At 41.7% G+C, this 20,376-nt stretch overlaps 1 protein-coding gene across 4 annotated transcripts in view; it reads right to left on the bottom strand.

Annotated features, from left to right (window-relative positions):
• syt14a (synaptotagmin XIVa) overlaps positions 1-20,376 on the bottom strand; it is a 186,908-nt gene that overhangs the window by 87,800 nt on the left and 78,732 nt on the right. For all 4 annotated transcript variants that reach the window (XM_041848356.2, XM_041848358.2, XM_041848357.2 and 1 more), the window contains exons 3-4: positions 9,024-9,176; positions 950-1,165 (exon numbers count right to left, since the gene is read on the bottom strand). In XM_041848356.2, the coding sequence (XP_041704290.1) occupies positions 950-1,165; positions 9,024-9,176 (369 nt within the window). The remainder of the gene's footprint in view (positions 1-949; positions 1,166-9,023; positions 9,177-20,376) is intronic.

Below are 20,376 nucleotides of genomic sequence, written 5' to 3'. Positions count from 1 at the left end.
TCAGTCAATTGAAATAAATTCATTAGGGCCTAATCTATGGATTTCATGACTGGGAATACAGATATGGATCTGTTGGTCACAGATACCTTTTTTTTTTTAAAGGTGGTGTGACCACCATTTGCCTCATGCAGTGCGACACATCTCCTTCGTATAGAGTTGATCAGGCTGTTGATTGTGGCCTGTGGAATGTTTTCCCACTCCTCTTCAATGATTGTGCGAAGTTGCTGGATATGGTGACATGTCTGGTGAGTATGCAGGCCATGGAAGAACTGGGAAATGTTCAGCTTCCAGGAATTGTGTACAGATCCTTGCGACATGGGGCCATCATGCTGCCAAGTATATACCATATATTGTGTTCCCTACAGGTTATTAAAAAAAAAAAGAGCTGAAGCTTTGAACTTTCTGTTCAGACCTCAGTTCTACCTACCTACAGGTTATGGAAAATGTGCTCTTTTGAGTATTTTGTCCAGTATGTTTCCTCAAGGACAAAGCCCCCACTGCTATGTCAAAGATAATAAAACAGAAACACTATAGTAAATACTACAGTATACTACAGTCCGCAAAAACAGTTATTACTATAGTATATTCCAAAAAAAAAATCTTACTACAGTATTTATACCATAGAAAACTGTAAATACTACAGTAAAGTCAGTAAAAAATGTAACCATAGAATACTATATAATTTTTTGTGGGAGGTGTGCGTGATCTCCTCATTATGAGTGCTGTTGGGGTCTGGGCGCGGCCCGCTGAAGAGAGGCGCTCCCCACTGCCGGGTGGTGCTGAAATTGAATCTACAGTGCACTGTTAGATGGCTGCACTCTTGTGGCTCCCACAGGTTAACATTTCATTTTTAACTGAGCCTTTTCAATATAGTTACAATAGCCTGCAACCACACTGTGCCTACCGTTGCCCTAAGATTGCCCACCTTTGCCCTATAGACATAACCTACCGTCCTCTGCCGAAGCCTCGCTGCTGTAGCCGTCATACTCGGCCGATAGGGGGCTGTACTTCTGCCTCATCTCCCAGCCATAGCCCTTCGATTGGCGGCCGCTAGCCCCGCCCCGGAGACCCTGCGAACGGTTGACCGCTTCCTGGTACTGGCCCATCACCTCATCCTCGCTGTCTGACGACGAACTCTTCAGGTCACCGTCAGGGTAGATCTTATCTAGAGGTGGAAGAGAAAAAGGGAAAGAGATATGTTCCAGTGAATTTCTGTCCTTAAGATCAGATTTAGGATCAGCTTTAATGACCAATTTTTTATTATTAGTTTAAACAACAAACGGCCCTTGGATCAGTTAAAGAGGGTATAATGTACCAGACTTGAAAAGGATAGATTTGATGTCAGCCGAAAAGTCCCTCAAGCAGCATCCAGGGCTGCCAAGTTTTCTATTGAAACATACTGAGGGCAACAAAGTGTAGGCATTGGACCCAGGTGAAAGAGTGAAATAGTGTAACAGCATATTGCAACTATATAGTGCAAAAATAACCATTTCACAACAGGGGGTGGCAAAGCTTTAAAGTAAAACTGTATGTCCAGGCAAGAAGGCCATAGATGAACTGGGACATTTTCAGCTTCCAGGAATTGTGTACATATCCTTGCGACATGGGGCCATGCATTATCATGCTGAAACATGAGGTGATGGCGGATGAATGGCACGACAATGGGCCTCAGGATCTCGTCACGGTATCTCTGTGCATTCAAATGGCCATCTGTATAATACAATTGTGTTCGTTGTCCGTAGCTTATGCCTGACCAAACCACAACCCCACCGCCACTATGGGGAACTCTGTTCACAACGTTGACATCAGCAAACCGCTGGCCCACACAGTGCCATACACGTGGTCTGCGGTTGTGAGGCTGGTTGGACGTACTGCCAAATTCTCTAAAATGACAATGGCAGAGAAATTAACATTCAACTCTCTGGCAACATCTCTGGTGGACATTCCTGCAGTCAGCATACCAATTGCACGCTCCCTCAAAACTTGAGACATCTGTTGCATTGTGTTGTGTGACAAAACTGCACATTTGTGACCAACCGGCTTGATTTGGTCTTACGTAGCAACATTTGAAATTGTGTTTTTTACATTGTAGAGACTCGAGCTAGAAAATTGTATACAATACACTACAGTTGAGGAACAATGGAAAGTAATTCTACTTTGATAAACTTGTAACCTCACTTTTGAGAAAATTGCCCTTGAATGTTTTGGTACATCTACTGAAGAGCTCTTCTTTGTCTACACCCATTCAGCATCGTTCACACCCTCTTAAGCTTTATCCCCACACATCTCTTTCACATGTGAGGCCATGTACTAAAAAACCAAAGATTTCAAAACTAAAGGCTGGTTTATACTACGGGTGTGTTCGTAAATGTAATCTGGAGTGCCAGAGTGTGCTCTGGGCGTTCGTAAACTCAGAGAATTGTCAGATTGTCCGTTCGTAAATTAAGAGCGTTCCGCTCTCGGAGCCTTCAGAGCGCACACTGGACACTCTGGCCGAGGAGTAGGGTTGATCCGAGCGTTCTGACCTAACAACAGCAGTCAAGCACCCAAGCTAACTGGCTAATGTTGGCTAGCTTGCTAGCTACTTTCAGACACAAATGAGAGAACAGCTCACTCTGATCATTTTACTCGCCCAGACAGATCTGGTTAGGCAGTTTTTATGTTATCCAGAGCATTGCTAACCGTAACCGCAACTGTGCTGCTAGCAATTTTTTATTTAATTACGCTTTTTTGCCAACGTTTACTGACACCGGCCATATTCAACGGGTGTTGAGCATTCGTAAATTCGTCAGTTATTCTGCGCTCTGGCACACTCAGACGAGAGTGCTCTGAAATCGGAGTAGATAGCCAGAGCGGATTTACAAGCTACGTCTATCGACAATTGTCACAGTGACATCATGAACCTTCTATTGAAATGGTTCCTTGCATAGTGGAGTCTTTTGTTTAGACATGTAGCTAGCTAGCTAAACAATGAACCATAATCCCAACCCATAACGTTACTACCCTGCATAGTAAAAATAAATTAAATCCCTGGAATGAGTAGATGTCCAAACCTTTGACTGGTACTGATATATATATATATACAGTGGTGTGAAAAAGTGTTTGCCCCCTTCCTGATTTCTTATTTGTTTGCATATTTGTCATACTTAAATGTTTCAGATCATCAAACAAATTTAAATATTAGTCAAAGATAACACAAGTAAACACAAAATGCTGTTTTGAAATGAAGGTTGTTATTATTAAGGGAAAACAAAATCCAAACCCACATGTCCCTGTGTGAAAAAGTGATTGCCCCCTACAACCTAATAACTGGTTGGGCCACCCTTAGCAGCAACAACTGCAATCAAGTGTTTGCAATAACTTGCAATGAGTCTTTTACAGCGCTGTGGAGGAATTTTGGCCCACTCATCTTTGCAGAATTGTTGTAATTCAGCCACATTGGAGGGTTTTCTAGCATGAACTGCCTTTTTAAGGTCATGCCACAGCATCTCAATAGGATTCAGGTCAGGACTTTGACCTAGGCCACTCCAAAGTCTTCATTATGTTTTTCTTCAGCCATTCCGAGGTGGACTTGCTGGTGTGTTTTGGATCATTGTCCTGCTGCAGAACCCAAGTTCGCTTCAGCTTGAGGTCACGAACTGATGGCCGGACATTCTCCTTCAGGATTTTTTGGTAGACAGCAGAATTCATGGTTCCATTTATCACAGCAAGTTTTCCAGGTCCTGAAGCAGCAAAACAGGCCCAGACCATCACGCTATTGTAGCTGGAAACGGGTGATTTTTAATGGAATATCTACATAGGTGTACAGAGGCCCATTATCAGCAACCATCAGTCCTGTGTTCCAATGGCACGTTGTGTTTGCTAATCCAAGTTTATCATTTTAAAAGGCTAATTGATCATTAGAAAAACATTTTGCAATTATGTTAGCACAGCTGAAAACTGTTGTGCTGATTAAAGAAGCAATAAAACTGGCCTTCTAGAGACTAGTTGAGTATCTGGAGCATCAGCAATTGTGGGTTCAATTACAGGCTCAAAATGGCCAGAAACAAAGAACTTTCTTCTGAAACTCGTCAGTCTATTCTTGTTCTGAGAAATGAAGGCTATTCCATGCGAGAAATTGCCAAGAAACTGAAGATCTCGTACAATGCTGTGTACGACTCCCTTCACTGTCACGACTTCCTCCAAGGCTGCCTCCTCTCCTTGTTCGGGCAGGCTTCGGCGTTCGTCGTCACCGGCCTTCTAGCCACTGCCGCACCTCATCTCATCATTTCATTTGTTTTGTCTTGTTTATTACACACACCTGGTTCATATCCCCTCATCAGTACCTGTATACAGTGGGGGAAAAAAGTATTTAGTCAGCCACCAATTGTGCAAGTTCTCCCACTTAAAAAGATGAGAGGCCTGTAATTTTCATCAAAGGTACACGTCAACTATGACAGACAAAATGAGATTTTTTTTCTCCAGAAAATCACATTGTAGGATTTTTTATGAATTTATTTGCAAATTATGGTGGAAAATAAGTATTTGGTCACCTACAAACAAGCAAGATTTCTGGCTCTCACAGACCTGTAACTTCTTCTTTAAGAGGCTCCTCTGTCCTCCACTCGTTACCTGTATTAATGGCACCTGTTTGAACTTGTTATCAGTATAAAAGACACCTGTCCACAACCTCAAACAGTCACACTCCAAACTCCACTATGGCCAAGACCAAAGAGCTGTCAAAGGACACCAGAAACAAAATGGTAGACCTGCACCAGGCTGGGAAGACTGAATATGCAATAGGTAAGCAGCTTGGTTTGAAGAAATCAACTGTGGGAGCAATTATTAGGAAATGGAAGACATACAAGACCACTGATAATCTCCCTCGATCTGGGGGCTCCACGCAAGATCTCACCCGAAATGATCACAAGAACGGTGAGCAAAAATCCCAGAACCACACGGGGGACCTAGTGAATGACCTGCAGAAAGCTGGGACCAAAGTAACAAAGCCTACCATCAGTAACACACTACGCCGCCAGGGACTCAAATCCTGCAGTGCCAGACGTGTCCCCCTGCTTAAGCCAGTACATGTCCAGGCCCGTCTGAAGTTTGCTGGAGTGCATTTGGATGATCCAGAAGAGGATTGGGAGAATGTCATATGGTCAGATGAAACCAAAATATAACTTTTTGGTAAAAACTCAACTCGTCGTGTTTGGAGGACAAAGAATGCCGAGTTGCATCCAAAGAACACCATACCTACTGTGAAGCATGGGGGTGGAAACATCATGCTTTGGGGCTGCTTTTCTCCAAAGGGACCAGGACGACTGATCCGTGTAAAGGAAATAATGAATGGGGCCATGTATCGTGAGATTTTGAGTGAAAACCTCCTTCCATCAGCAAGGGCATTGAAGATGAAACGTGGCTGGGTCTTTTAGCATGACAATGATCCCAAACACACCGCCCGGGCAACGAAGGAGTGGCTTCGTAAGAAGCATTTCAAGGTCCTGGAGTGGCCTAGCCAGTCTCCAGATCTCAACCCCATAGAAAATCTTTGGAGGGAGTTGAAAGTCCGTGTCCCATGGAGGAATGGGACAAAATACCAGCAACAGTGTGTGAAAATCTTGTGAAGACTTACAGAAAACGTTTGACCTGTGCCATTGCCAACAAAGGGTATATAACAAAGTATTGAGAAACTTTTGATATTGACCAAATACTTATTTTCCACCATAATTTGCAAATAAATTCATAAAAAATCCTACAATGTGATTTTCTGGATTTTGTTTTTCTCATTTTGTCTGTCATAGTTGACGTGTACCTATGATGAAAATTACAGGCCTCTCATCTTTTAGAGTGGGAGAACTTGCACAATTGTTGGCTGACTAAATACTTTTTTTCCCCCACTGTATAATAAAATACAAAATACCTGGTGAACATTGATTGGCAATTTACTGTATATAACAAAATATGCTGTCTGAAGATTTTATGACAGTTCTGGCAATAAACCAGATTTTATGCATTTTCCAACATCAATCAACACTTCTGAAAGTGAGTTAGAGTGTGGAATACAATTCAGACCAAGTTCAAGACATGCTATCTACCACATGTGGGCAACATTGTGTGTTCTTTCTCTATCAAATGTCATTGTATAGAGGATTTATGCAATGTTTATATATATTTTTCTATGGTTGTATGTAAAATATAACCTAATGTACGTGATAGACAAATGTTTAAATGTACAGTGCATTCGGAAAGTATTCAGACTTTTTTTCACATTGTTACGTTACAGCCTTATTCTAAAATTGATTCAATTGTTATTTTCCCCCTCATCAATCTACACACAGTACCCCACAATGACAAAGCAAAAACAGGTAAAAATATTTGTTCAAATTTATTCAAAATCAAAAACTGAAATATTACATTTACATAAGTAAGCTTGGCACACCTGTATTTGGGGAGTTTCTCCCATTCTGTCACGCCCTGGCTCTAGGGACTCTTTTATGTTGAGCCAGGGTGTGTAGAGTCTATGTTTTGTGTTCTTTGTTTCTAGTTCATGTGTATCTATGTTGGCTGGGGTGGTTCTCAATCAGAGGCAACGAGAATCAGCTGTTGCTTGTTGTCTCTGATTGGGTACCATACTTAGGCAGCCTGTTTGGCACAGTGTATTGTGGGATCTTGTTCCGTGTATGGTTTGTGTTTTGTTACCAAGGACTTCACATATTGTTTTGTTGTTTTGTTCGTGTGGTGAATATATAATAAAGTATGTTCGCATTCCACGCTGCGCATTGGTCCAATCCTTTTGACGATCGTGACACATTCTTCTCTGCAGATCCTCTCAAGCTCTGTCAGGTTGGATGGGAAGCGTCGCTGCACAGCTATTTTCAGGTCTCTCCAGAGGTTTTAGTTCGGGTTCAAGTCCGGGCTCTGGCTGGGCCACTCAAGGACATTCAGAAACTTGTCCCAAGGCCACTCCTGCATTGTCTTGGCTGTGTGCTTAGGGTTGTTGTCCTGATGGAAGGTGAACCTTTGCCCCAGTCTGAGGTCCTGAGCGCTCTGGAGCAGGATTTCATCAAGGATCTCTCTGTACTTTGCTTCGTTCATCTTTCCCTCGATCCTGACTAGTCTCCCAGTCCCTGCCGCTTAAAAACATCCCCACAGCATGATGCTGCCACCACTATGCTTCACCATAGGGATGGTGCCAGGTTTCCTCCAGACGTGATCATTGGCATTCAGGCCAAAGAGTTCAATCTTGGTTTCACCAGAGATTCTTGTTTCTCATGGTCTGAGAGTCCTTTAGGTGCCCTTTGGCAAACTCCAAGTGGGCTGTCATGTGCCTTTTACTGAGGAGTGGCTTCCGTCTGGCCACTCTACCATAAAGGCCTGATTGGTGGTGCTGCAGAGATGGTTGTCCTTCTGGAAGGTTCTCCCATCTCCACAGAGGAGCTCTGGAGCTCTGTCATAGTGACCGTTGGGTTCTTGGTCACCTCCCTGACCAAGGCCCTTCTCCCCCGATTGCTCAGTTTGGCCAGGCGGCCAGCTCTAGGAAGAGTCTTGGTGGTTCCAAACTTCATCCATTTAAGAACGATGGAGGCCACTGTGTTCTTGGGGACCTTCAATGCTGCATACATTTTTTGGTACCCTTCCTCAGATCTGACACAATCCTGTGTCGAGGCACAGGGTCTGAATACTTATGTAAATAAGGTATTTTTGTTGTAATTTTTTAATACATTTGCAAACATTTCTAAAAACCTGTTTTCGCTTTGTCATTATGGGGTATTGTGTGTAGATTGATGAGAAAAAATATATATAATACATTTTAGAATAAGACTAACGTAACAAAATGTGGAAAAAGGGAAGGGGTTTGAATACTTTCCAAATGCACTATTTGGTGTCATTTCATGGGGCTTTGAATAATATGGAGGGTTGCTGGCCTTGTACTCCACCCATTCCATTGGGGGCCGAATCACATCACATATTTGCTCACTACAGAAAACCCACTAACCAAACAACAGTGCAGGGCATGCTCACTGAATTAAAGGACAAGTACACCAAAAAATCAAAGTTTCTTAGATTTTTCCCAGATCTCAAAAGTCAACCCCAGATGTGGTTTAAGCATAGTTGTGAACACAGAAAATCCAATTTTGTTGTTTTCTATTAAATAAGTGTGAAAAAACTAGGGTAAACCAGAAAAATTAGAGAAATTCGAAACCTGGAAAAACAAAACCAAGAAAACAGAATTTGGGGAAAAAACGGAAGTAGGCAAAAAATATAAATTAATTTTAAAAGGCCCTACCAATGTTTTTTGTTGTGCATGACTGCACTTTCGAGTGTGGGTCATCCTGCAGCACAGCATTTTGGGGGAAGTTGAGGTCAGGTCCAATATTGACTATGCACCCAAGAGAGAAAGAGGTTGGGCCATCCTAGAAATGTTTTAGTGAAATGTAATATATCAAATTTAGCAGACGCTTTTATCCAAAGCGACTTACAGTAATGCGTTAATACATTTTTACGTATGGGTGGTTCTGGGAATCGAACCCAATATGCTGGTGTTGCAATGCTCTACCAAGATGCATGACAGGTTAATAAATGCTTTGTGAAGACTCAATTTAATATGATGTATAAGGCCTTTATTAAGCGGTGCTTATGCCACCCCTTAATAAAGCACAGGTTTATGTCATATTTGATATAATGGGTTATGTCACATTTGTCATTGGTGGTTATGTCACACAGTTATGCCACATTTATGAACCCTTTATAAAGCATGACATATTGTTATAGATTATTTGTAACACATTCATGTAGTATTTATAAAGGCTTTATGAAGGCTTTATGAAGCCTTTATAAGCGGGACCAAAAGGGTCGTTCAAAAAGAACGAATCGTTCGCAAACTGCACATCACTAATGCACATTATAGAGCTGCTCATGTGTACTCCATGTGTCAAACTTATGAACATGCCCTCAAGGCATAGTCAATTAAATCCAGGTTTCCTTACAGCACACAAACACCCAGACGCGCGCGCGCACACACACACAGAGTTCAGATTTACCTTGCAACTCCTTGGTTTTCCTGAACTCGTCTAGGCATTGCAGGCTCCCAGCATTCTCGAGTGATAGCTTGTTGTTGAGGTATAAGAACAGGAGGATCATCAGGATGATGAAGAGTCCGATGGCCGTCAGAAACCCCAGCGTCTCTGGAGAGACTGCAGGGAGAAGAGAAGAAGAGCAAAATGGAGATTGTATGAATGGACGGGGCCTGTCAAAATGTCTATTTCTCAACTCATTTACGAAGCCTAAGGTGTGTACAATGTTTATTTGTCTCAATGGTCTGCTGCACAAATATCCATGATTGTTTCATTGGCTAGATTATCATCAATTCAAGCTAATATTCTAATATTTGAACAAAAGAATATACACATTTTACCGGCAACGGTGTGCTTGCATCAAACTGACTTCTTGAGAATAAAAAGCTGTGCATAATGGTGCAGAGCACATAAAAATCACTATTTTTATCATACAACTACCCATTTTTTACTCTGCCGATGGTTTTGCAACAAATTGTCTGCGATAAACAGCTAATATTCCCAGTCTGGTCTTGACACGTGCTCTAACAACTCAAAGATTCAGAGCAGAGGGTAAATAATGAGATTATGGATAAAATAATTAGTATTTGTCAATTGGCAGCCAAGCACTGATCATCATGTCACCAGCATATCTGTATATATAACCTGTCGTAAGGCCTTTCTTTATTTTATTTTTATCCAACAGGTACTTTACTTGCATAAAATGGTTTGATGGAAACATGGTTACAGAGACAAAAATCTTATTTCAATGCGAGATCTGTTCAATATATGAAAATGCAACTTGGACTCAGGGGTAGATGTAACATAGTAAACGAATATCCAGGACACTCGATTTAGTATGATATGTGACATTTGGTATGTCATGTATTCATTTGTGGCTGTCCATCATCCATTGCGTACAATATGTTACGAATTTGCAATACGTATATTTTACGAATTCCAATTTGTTGTTAGCTAGGTGTTGTGTTACAAAGTGGGATTAAAATTGATAAAATGATTGTCCCACTAAGCCCAAACCAGATGCTGCAGAATTTTGTGGTAGCCATGCTGGTTAGGTGTGCCTTGATTTCTAACTAGATCACAGACAGTGTCACCAGCAAAGCCCCCCCCCCCCCACCCCACCTGTTAATTGAAATGCATTCCAGGTGACTACCTCATGAAGCTGGTTGAGAGAATGCCAAGAGTTTGCAAAGCTGTCATCAAGGCAAAGGGTGGCTATTTGAAGAATCTCAAATATAAAATACATTTTCATTCGTTAAACACTTTTTTGGTTACTACATGATCCCATATGTGTTATTTCATAGTTTTGATGTCTTCACTATTATTCTACAATGTAGAAAATAATCAAAATAAAGAAACTCTTGAATGAGTAGGTGTTCTAAAACTTTTGACCGGTAGTGTATATGTTTGAAGATAGAAAAGTATATTTATATTTCAGTATTAAGCAGTTTTTGTGCTACGAGAAGTAATGGACCTCTTCCCTGTAACTATTCCCCAGGTTGTTGGTGTAAATGAGAATGTGTAAATGAGAATGTGACTACTTCTTTCTAGCTCAATTGGTAGAGCATGGTGCTTATAACCGCAAGGGAGTGGGTTCGATTCCCGGGACCACCCATACGTAAAAGGTATGCATGTATGACTGTCAATGCCTTTGGATAAAAAGCATCTGCTAAATAGTATATATTATATTACTGTTTTACTTACACCCATATATTTGGTACCAATGTTTGTCTCATACAGGGGATTACTTTCATCACTGTAGGAGTTGAAATCAGCCCCCCAGACCTCCCTGAAAGCTAAAAATACAATAACATTTTAAATAAATGTGTTTGTATGTCTAATTAGGACACAGATTATACCAAACGCTCAATTCGTGTCGTTTGGTGTATTGTTTGTCCGTGTCCGACAAAGGGGGACTACTTCCGTACTTCACTGAACAAAGATATAAATGCAACGTGCAATAATTTAAAAGGTTTACTGAGTAACAGTTCATATAAGCAAATCAGTCAATTGAAATGAATTCATTAGGCCCTAATCTATGGATTTCACATGACTGGAATACAGATATGCATCTGTTGGTCACAGATACCTTAAAAAAAGGTAGGGGTGTGGATAAGAAAACCAGTCAATATCTGTTGAACACGCTGTTGTACACATCGACAAAGAGAACATCCCAAACATGCTCAATGGGTGGTGACGTCTGGTGAGTATGCAGACCATGGAAGAACTGGGACATTTTCAGCTTCCAGGAATTGTGTACAGAATCTTGCGACATGGGGCCGTGCATTATCATGCTGAAACATGAGGTGATGGCGGCGGAAGAATGGCACAACAATGGGCCTCAGGATCTCATCGGGTATCTCTGGGCATTCAAATTGCCATCGATAAAATGCAATTGTGTTCATTGTCCATAGTTTATGCCTGCCCATTCCATAACCCCAGCGCCACCATGGGGCACTCTGTTCACAATGTTGACATCAGCAAACCGCTCGCCCACATGACGACATACACGCTGTCTGCCATCTGCCCGGTACAGTTGAAACCGGGATTAATCCGTGAAGAGCACATTTCTCCAGCATGCCAGTGGCCATTGAAGGTGAGCATTTGCCCACTGAAGTCAGTTACGATGCCGAAATGCAGTCAGGTCAAGACCCTGGTGAGGATGACGAGCACGCAGATGAGCTTACCTGAGACGGTTTCTGACAGTTTGTGCAAAAATTCTTCAGTTGTGCAAACTCACAGCTTCATCAGTTGTCCGGGTGGCTGGTCTCAGACGATCCCGCAGGTGAAGAAGCCGGATGTGTAAGACCTGGGCAGGGGTGGTTAAACGTGGTCTGCGGTTGTGAGGCCGGTTGGAAATACTGCAAAATTCTCTAAAGCAACGTTAAGGTAGAGAAATTAACATTACATTCTCTGGTAACAGCTGTGGTGGACATGCCTGCAGTCAGCATGCCAATTGCATCCTCCCTCAAAACATGAGCCATCTGTGGCATTGTGTTGTGTGACAAACCTGCACATTTGAGATTTTAGCCTTTTATTGACCCCAGCACAAGGTGCACCTGTGTAATGATCATGCTGTTTAATCAGCTTCTTTATATGCCACACCTGTCAGGTGGATGGATTATCTTGGCAAAGGAGAAATGCTTACTAACAGGGATGTAAACAAATTTGTGCACAAAATATGAGAGAAATAAGCTTTTTGTGCATATGGAACATTTCTAGGATCTTTTATTTCAGCTCATGGGACCAACACTTTACATGTTGCGTTTATATTTTTGTTCAATATACTTCAGTGAAATTAATGGAATTAGTACCACAGAAAAGCAAATCATGCATCCACTGCAGGGGCTTAGCTCCCTAGACTCTCCATCGGAGACACCGCAGAACCGCCCCACCAGTGCCATCCACCTCTCAGACGTCAGACGGGGTGGCGGCATTGCAGACTGGGCCCACTTGGGCTGACGTCTTGAAGGGGTTCCCCGCGGACCTCTACCGCCTAGTCTTGCCTCGGACCAAGGGGATAGCTACCTCACAGCCGACGAGGGCATGTCCTCTCTCCTCTACCCAGTGACTTCCAGATAGCGCTTTAAAAGTGCATTTGATTTGCACAGCAGTATGTTTCATATGGAGGGAGTTGACACTTGATGTACCATTGTCTGTCTGGGTCACATTTACCAAATAACCATATAACTATCACTTTCAAAATCAAGTGTCTCCTTCCAAGCCGGCACACGCAGCTGTGTAAATCAAACACATTTCTGAAAAGTGCTATCTGGAAATCCACTATTTGCAATAGATTGAATCCCGGACCTTTGTTGATTTATGAATAATTTGCTGAAATGATTGGAATTGAGGTGGAATTGACCTCAGCCCGACTGTCAACCAATCATCCCCATTTACCAGTCATTTAACCCTCTCGTTGTCTGTAATTTCATAATTGCTGAATGAAAACAGCACATATGGGGGGCCATTGACTGAGAGACTCCTTTACTATGATACACAGATAACGCAGGGTTAATGTGGGTTCTGGCTTTCACCTTGGTGAGTATCTGCTTGCTAACCAAAACAGCAGAGGCAAAAAACAAAACACTTTGCTATCAAGAAAGTGAGTGTGCGGGTATGTGCGCATGCGTGCGTGCATGTGTGCTTGTGTCAGAGAGAAAGAGGGCACAGGGAGATGAGAGAGGCACACAGAGATAGCAGAGCACGAGTGAGGATAGAGGAGAAAGAAAAGTGTTGCCCTTGAGACTCAACATGGCGGTTGTCATGGCAGCTGCCTGTAAACCCGTCAAGCTTAAAACACCAGTCACTGGTTCACTGGTGGTGAAGAACTACACATTGGTTCAGCGCCACACAATGGTGATCAATGAGTTGATTTTCTCCCAAACAATGTAAAGTGCATTGAGCATCTGCAATGACAATCTAATACATTATTATTATTATTATTTATTTATTTATTTTTATTCTAGGGACTGATGCTGAAGCTAAAGCATGATAGTGCAATTATTTTGACTCTTAATAATTGAATGTGTCAATGTTTGATCTGTCCACAATCTCAAGTCATTATTTAGTATGTATAGTATTGGTAAGGTCCAAAGTCAACAGGTAATGTGGTGACATACACTCCCCTAGAGCAAATTAATTCTCGCCTTGAGTCAACCCAACACAGGGTTGCCATGTCCACGGTTTTGTAGAAAATTGAACGTTTTTCGGCTACTTCTAAATTGCACCACGGCCGCCTAGCATTTCTCTTCTTCTTTTTTTTTCACTGTGAAATGCTACTGCGGACTATCAGGCAATGAGGCAGGCTGTTGCTAAGTGAGTGATGCGGAGGGCCAGAGGGGGGTGTGTGTGTTGAGCACAGTTATTGGTGTTGAGAGAGCACTGCAGCAGGAAGTCATGACAAGTGATGTGAGAACAACAAACTAATTACAGTGGGGAAAAAAGTATTTAGTCAGCCACCAATTGTGCAAGTTCTCCCACTTAAAAAGATGAGAGAGGCCTGTAATTTTCATCATAGGTACACGTCAACTATGACAGACAAATTGAGATTTTTTTTTCAAGAAAATCACATTGTAGGATCTTTAATGAATTTATTTGCAAATTATGGTGGAAAATAAGTATTTGGTCACCTACAAACAAGCAAGATTTCTGGCTCTCACAGACCTGTAACTTCTTCTTTAAGAGGCTCCTCTGTCCTCCACTCGTTACCTGTATTAATGGCACCTGTTTGAACTTGTTATCAGTATAAAAGACACCTGTCCACAACCTCAAACAGTCACACTCCAAACTCCACTATGGCCAAGACCAAAGAGCTGTCAAAGGACACCAGAAACAAAATGGTAGACCTGCACCAGGCTGGGAAGACTGAATATGCAATAGGTAAGCAGCTTGGTTTGAAGAAATCAACTGTGGGAGCAATTATTAGGAAATGGAAGACATACAAGACCACTGATAATCTCCCTCGATCTGGGGCTCCACGCAAGATCTCACCCCGTGGGGTCAAAATGATCACAAGAACGGTGAGCAAAAATCCCAGAACCACATGGGGGGACCTAGTGAATGACCTGCTGAGAGCTGGGACCAAAGTAACAAAGCCTACCATCAGTAACACACTACGCCGCCAGGGACTCAAATCCTGCAGTGCCAGATGTGTCCCCCTGCTTAAGCCAGTACATGTCCAGGCCCGTCTGAAGTGTGCTAGAGTGCATTTGGATGATCCAGAAGAGGATTGGGAGAATGTCATATGGTCAGATGAAACCAAAATATAACTTTTTGGTAAAAACTCAACTCGTCGTGAGTTGCATCCAAAGAACACCACACCTACTGTGAAGCATGGGGGTGGAAACATCATGCTTTGGGGCTGTTTTGATCACAAGAACGGGTCAAAATGATCACAAGAACGGTGAGCAAATATCCCAGAACCTCCTTCCATCAGCAAGGGCATTGAAGATGAAACGTGGCTGGGTCTTTCAGCATGACAATGATCCCAAACACACCGCCCGGGCAACGAAGGAGTGGCTTCGTAAGAAGCATTTCAAGGTCCTGGAGTGGCCTAGCCAGTCTCCAGATCTCAACCCCATAGAAAATCTTTGGAGGGAGTTGAAAGTCCGTGTTGCCCAGCGACAGCCCCAAAACATCACTGCTCTAGAGGAGATCTGCATGGAGGAATGGGCCAAAATACCAGCAACAGTGTGTGAAAACCTTGTGAAGACTTACAGAAAACGTTTGACCTGTGTCATTGCCAACAAAGGGTATATAACAAAGTATTGAGAAACTTTTGTTTTTGACCAAATACTTATTTTCCACCATAATTTGCAAATAAATTCATTAATCCTACAATGTGATTTTCTGGATTATTTTTTCTCATTTTGTCTGTCATAGTTGACGTGTACCTATGATGAAAAGTACAGGCCTCTCTCATCTTTTTAAGTGGGAGAACTTGCACAATTGGTGGCTGACTAAATACTTTTTTCCCCCACTGTAACTAGCACTAGCTACATACTTTTCCCTCATAATTCTTGTTTGCCTCATTCGTTTTATCCTGACCGCCCACAGTCCTACCAATCATTACTAGAGCCAACAGAGAAAGGGAGAGAAACTGAGAAATAATCATCCAACAGTTCAGAGAGAGGGAGAGAGGATCGAACGATGTGCTTTCTCTATGGGTATGTAGACATGGCTCGAAATTAAGGGTGTGCCGTCGTTCCGGGGATGATAAAAAAATATGTCTGGGACGGTTCAAACAGACTCTCGGATAGTTCTGGGACGATAGATCCAAAATTAATAAAATTACTGTGCATAAAACATTTATAAAAAGTACTGAGGCTAATGCAACAGATCAGAACGTTTAGCTTAAAATGTTGATAAACTATTATTTCTTCACATTATAAGCACAGCAATGTGCACACCCCACTGGGTACACACTGGTTGAATCAACGTTGTTTCCACATAATTTCAATGAAATTACATTGAACCAACATTTACATTACATTTTAGTCATTTAGCAGACGCTCTTATCCAGAGCGACTTACAGGTGCAATTAGGGTTAAGTGCCTTGCTCAAGGGCACATCGACAGATTTTTCACCTAGTCGGCTCGGGGATTAGAACCAGCGACCTTTCGGTTACTGGCACAACGCTCTTACCCACTAAGCCACCTGCCGCCCAACGTGAAATAGACATCTGTGCCCAGTGGGATGGGAGTAGGCTATGCGCGAATGTTCCAAAATGCAAATAGTGGGAACACACCGGTCTAAAAAGCGCACCGCAGAAGCAAGTGGTTTGTGTGAAATATGAAAATATCCATTTGAAATTTAGAAATAGGGGAGATATAAAGACCCAACAACTAGCATGGATTGCTAATATGACTAGGATTGTGTCTTTGCCTGCTGGACAATGAAATAAAGTGTATTTGAAAACCAATAGAACATAGAAATGATGGTTTCAATGGCATAAGGAACCCACCTGGCACACCACATCATTTCAACGTGGAAATGTGGGTAATATTTGGTTGAGACGTTGATCAATGAGATTTCAACCTTTATTCACCCACACAAAGAGACAGCCAGAAGTTTGTTGAATTCCCAATTTCAACCATCTGAAAGCACAACCACATTCCAATATAAAAACAAAGTCAGATGTTTTGTTTAGTTGTCATCTAAAATGTGTTATCACTGCACTTTCAACCATTTTAAAACACAACAAAGTTCAAATGTGAATACAATGTCAGATATTTTGTCTTTATATAACAACTTAATGTGTTATCACTGTGCTTCATCTAATAGCACAACCAGTTGAGATTACCTTAAAAGGACATAGTGCAGGTGATCAATGCTGTTCGAGATTCTGCGCAGATTATTATAGCAATTGTGAAGATCTCCACAGACCTGCAACCTTTGCATCTTGAACATGCACACTTTCTATGATTACATAAGAAGAGATTTATAGTTACAGTAACATCAAAATGTGGCCATGGATGTGTTACTCATTTTAAGGTTGAATAAATACTGTTACATTAGTTTGTAAGATCGCCTTAACTTTAGGCTATTTACTGTCTTACAAAAGTAATTGAATTGTGTTTGGTTGACGACACAAACCAAATATCAACATTTAAATTGGATAGTTTCATCTGAGCCACTGGCTTAATCCTATCCTTTAACTTTTATTTTTGTGTGAGACGGAGACATGAATCCAACATATTAATGATTAACTTAAAATTACATTTGAAATTAACCAAAGCTTGAAACCCTAGGGGCTAGGCCTTTAGGTATTGTCTATTTTTTGTTGAACCCTGGGTTGATTTGAAACATGACTTAGCAAATGCTATTTAGGCCTAAATAGTATCATTGATGATAGGACTTATGGTTACATTTAATTTGCTCTGTTCAACCTATGCTTTGGAATTACTTCGATTGCAACAGTGAATATCTTTAGTTATTAAGAGATCTCTCAATAATCACTCTCACGATAGCGCATTAGTAGTAGTCAGTGTCAAATATCAAAGTTTAGCTGGGCTGGGCTTGGTCAAAACCCTGGATAGGAGACCAAATGAATAAATATAGCTTATTTTTTCTTCCTGATAGTGGATATACAATTTAAGATGTTGTTTCAAATGTAGAAATTCAACATATTTTATACAAAGGTTTGTCTATCCTGAAAATGGGTTACAATGATGACGAAATCCTGTGTTTGAAATTTCACCCTCAAAACAACAGTTGATTACTTTTTTTCAAATACAATGTATTTTCCACATAGATTCCACATCACAATACGTTGAAAAATTGCATTGAAACAAAGTTGATTCAACCACTTTGTGCCCAGTAGAAAGTGTTCATCAAATAATTCCCTCAACATGTCTATGGTCTGATTTTGGCTAGGCTACTTTGAAACAAGGTAAGACGTGCCTCATAAAATGACAAAACCTCCGGGTTTTAAACAATTACATTTACGGTTAAATATACTGAACAAAAATATAAACACATTATCCAACAATTTCAAAGATTTTATTGAGTTACAGTTCATGTAAGGAAATCAGCCAATTGAAATAATTTCATTAGGCCCTAATCTATGGATTTCACAACTGGGAATACAGATATGCATCTGTTGGTCACAGTTACCTTAAAGAAAATGTGGGGCCTGGATCAGAAAACCAGTCAGTATCTGATGTGACCACCACTTGCCTCATGCAGCGCGACATCTCCGTTGCATAGAGTTGTGGCCTATGGAATGTTGTCCCACTCCTCTTCAATAGCTGTGCGAAGTTGCTGGATATTGGCGGGAACTGGAACACGCTGTTGTACATGTCGATCCAGAGCATCCCAAACATGCTCAATGGGTGACATGTCTGGTGAATATGCAGGTCATGGAAAAACTGGGACATTTTCAGATTCCAGGAATTGTGTACAGATCCTTGTGACATGGGGTGCTGCATTATCATGCTGAAACATGAGGTGATGGCGACAAATGAATGGCACGACAATGGGCCTCAGGATTTCATCACAGTATCTCTGTGCATTCAAATTGCCATCGATAAAATGCATTGTTCGTAGCTTATGCCTGCCCATACCATAACCCCACTGCCACCATGGGGCACTCTGTTCACAATGTTGACATCAGCAAACCGCTCGCCCACATGACTCCATACACGTGGTCTGCGGTTGTTAGGCCGGTTGGACGTACCGCCAAATTCTCTAAAACGATGTTGGAGGCGGCTTATGGTAGAGAAATGAACATGAAATTCTATGGCAACAGCTCTGGTGGACATTCCTGCAGTCAGCATGCCAATTGTATGCTCCCTCAAAACTTGAGACATCTGTGACATTGTGTTGTGTGACAAAACTGCACATTTTAAAGTGGCCTTTTATTGTCCCCAGCACAAGGTGCACCTGTGTAATGATCATACTGTTTAATCAGCTTATTGATATGCCTGAGTATACTAAACATTATGCCTGAGTATATAACCCTGGCCATAACCTTTTTTTGCCCTCAGAACTGCCTCAATTCGTCGGGGCATGGACTCTACAAGGTGTCGAAAGCGTTCCACAGGGATGCTGACCGACGTTGACTCCAATGCTTCCCACAGTTGTGTCAAGTTGGATGGAAGTTATTTGTCTTGATACACACAGGAAACTGTTGAGTTGTAAAACCAATCAGCGTTGCAGTTCTTGAAACAAACTGGTGCGCCTGGCACCTACTACCATACCCCGTTTAAAGGCAGTTAAATATTTTGTCTTGCCTATTCACCCTCTGAATGGCACACATACACAATCCATGTCTCAATTATATCAAGGTTAAAAAATCCTTCTTTAACCTTTCTCCTCCCCTTCATCTACACTGATTGAAGTGGATTTAACAAGTGACATCAACAAGGGATCATAGCTTTCACCTGGATTCACCTGGTCATTCTTTGTCATGGAAAGAGTAGGTGTTCTTAATGTTTTGTGTCCCAGTACCAACCCCTGCAACACGGCTTTTGTAATATCCAGGAAACTAGACTTAACACCATCAGAGATCACACATTGAGTCCTGTCTAACATAATTTTCAAACCACTTGCAAGAAGCCTGATCAAGGCCGATTTCAGTCAACCTTTGAACAAGAATATGATGGTCAACGGTCTCGAAGGCCTTGGAAAATTCTATAAGTAAGGCAGCACAAATATTTTCATGATCCAAGCAATTTAGCACATCATCAAAAGCAAGCGTAGCAGCTGAAATTGTGCTATGTCCAGGTCTAAAACCGGATTGCTGCACATTAAGGATAATGAGAAGTTAAAAAAGATCTTAGCTAAAAGTTAGTCAGGGAATCTTAAACTTTGGAAATGCAAGATAATTTGGAAATTGTACAGTATTTATCTAAGTCAGAAGAATCTCCTTCTTTATGTAGGGGGAGGACATGTGCTGGTTTCTAGATCTTAGAGATAACACCAGAAACAATTGTCAAGTAAAAAATATAGGTAAGCCGTTCTGCAATAAGTGGGGCAGAGAGCTGCAGTAAGGGTTGAAATTAAAATAAAGCGTTTGAGTCTGTTAGTGCATCATTCTAAAACCCGTTTCCACTGGAACTTAAAATTAGGGCCAATTAGGGCCTTATTCGAGCTGGCTCTAATTGAATTTTCAAATTTGAGCTGGGTCGAGGGAAACCCAGGCCAGTGCAGCCCAGTTTCACAACTGGTGCCAGCTCAATTAGAATTCGGCCTGGTGACGCTGTTACTGTGCAACCACCAGCTGATCCCTGCTGGATGCTGCCACCAACTTTAGCCAGCTTGTCTGGGCTTGTTGCTATTAGCTAGCACATGGACATCAATACTGCTGTAGTCAGAC

Source organism: Coregonus clupeaformis, unplaced genomic scaffold, assembly GCF_020615455.1.
Source record: "Coregonus clupeaformis isolate EN_2021a unplaced genomic scaffold, ASM2061545v1 scaf0307, whole genome shotgun sequence".
In the NCBI taxonomy this organism is placed as follows: domain Eukaryota; kingdom Metazoa; phylum Chordata; class Actinopteri; order Salmoniformes; family Salmonidae; genus Coregonus; species Coregonus clupeaformis.
The sequence above is the reverse complement of the archived record's forward strand: the minus strand, read 5'-3'. Positions and strand labels throughout refer to the sequence as shown.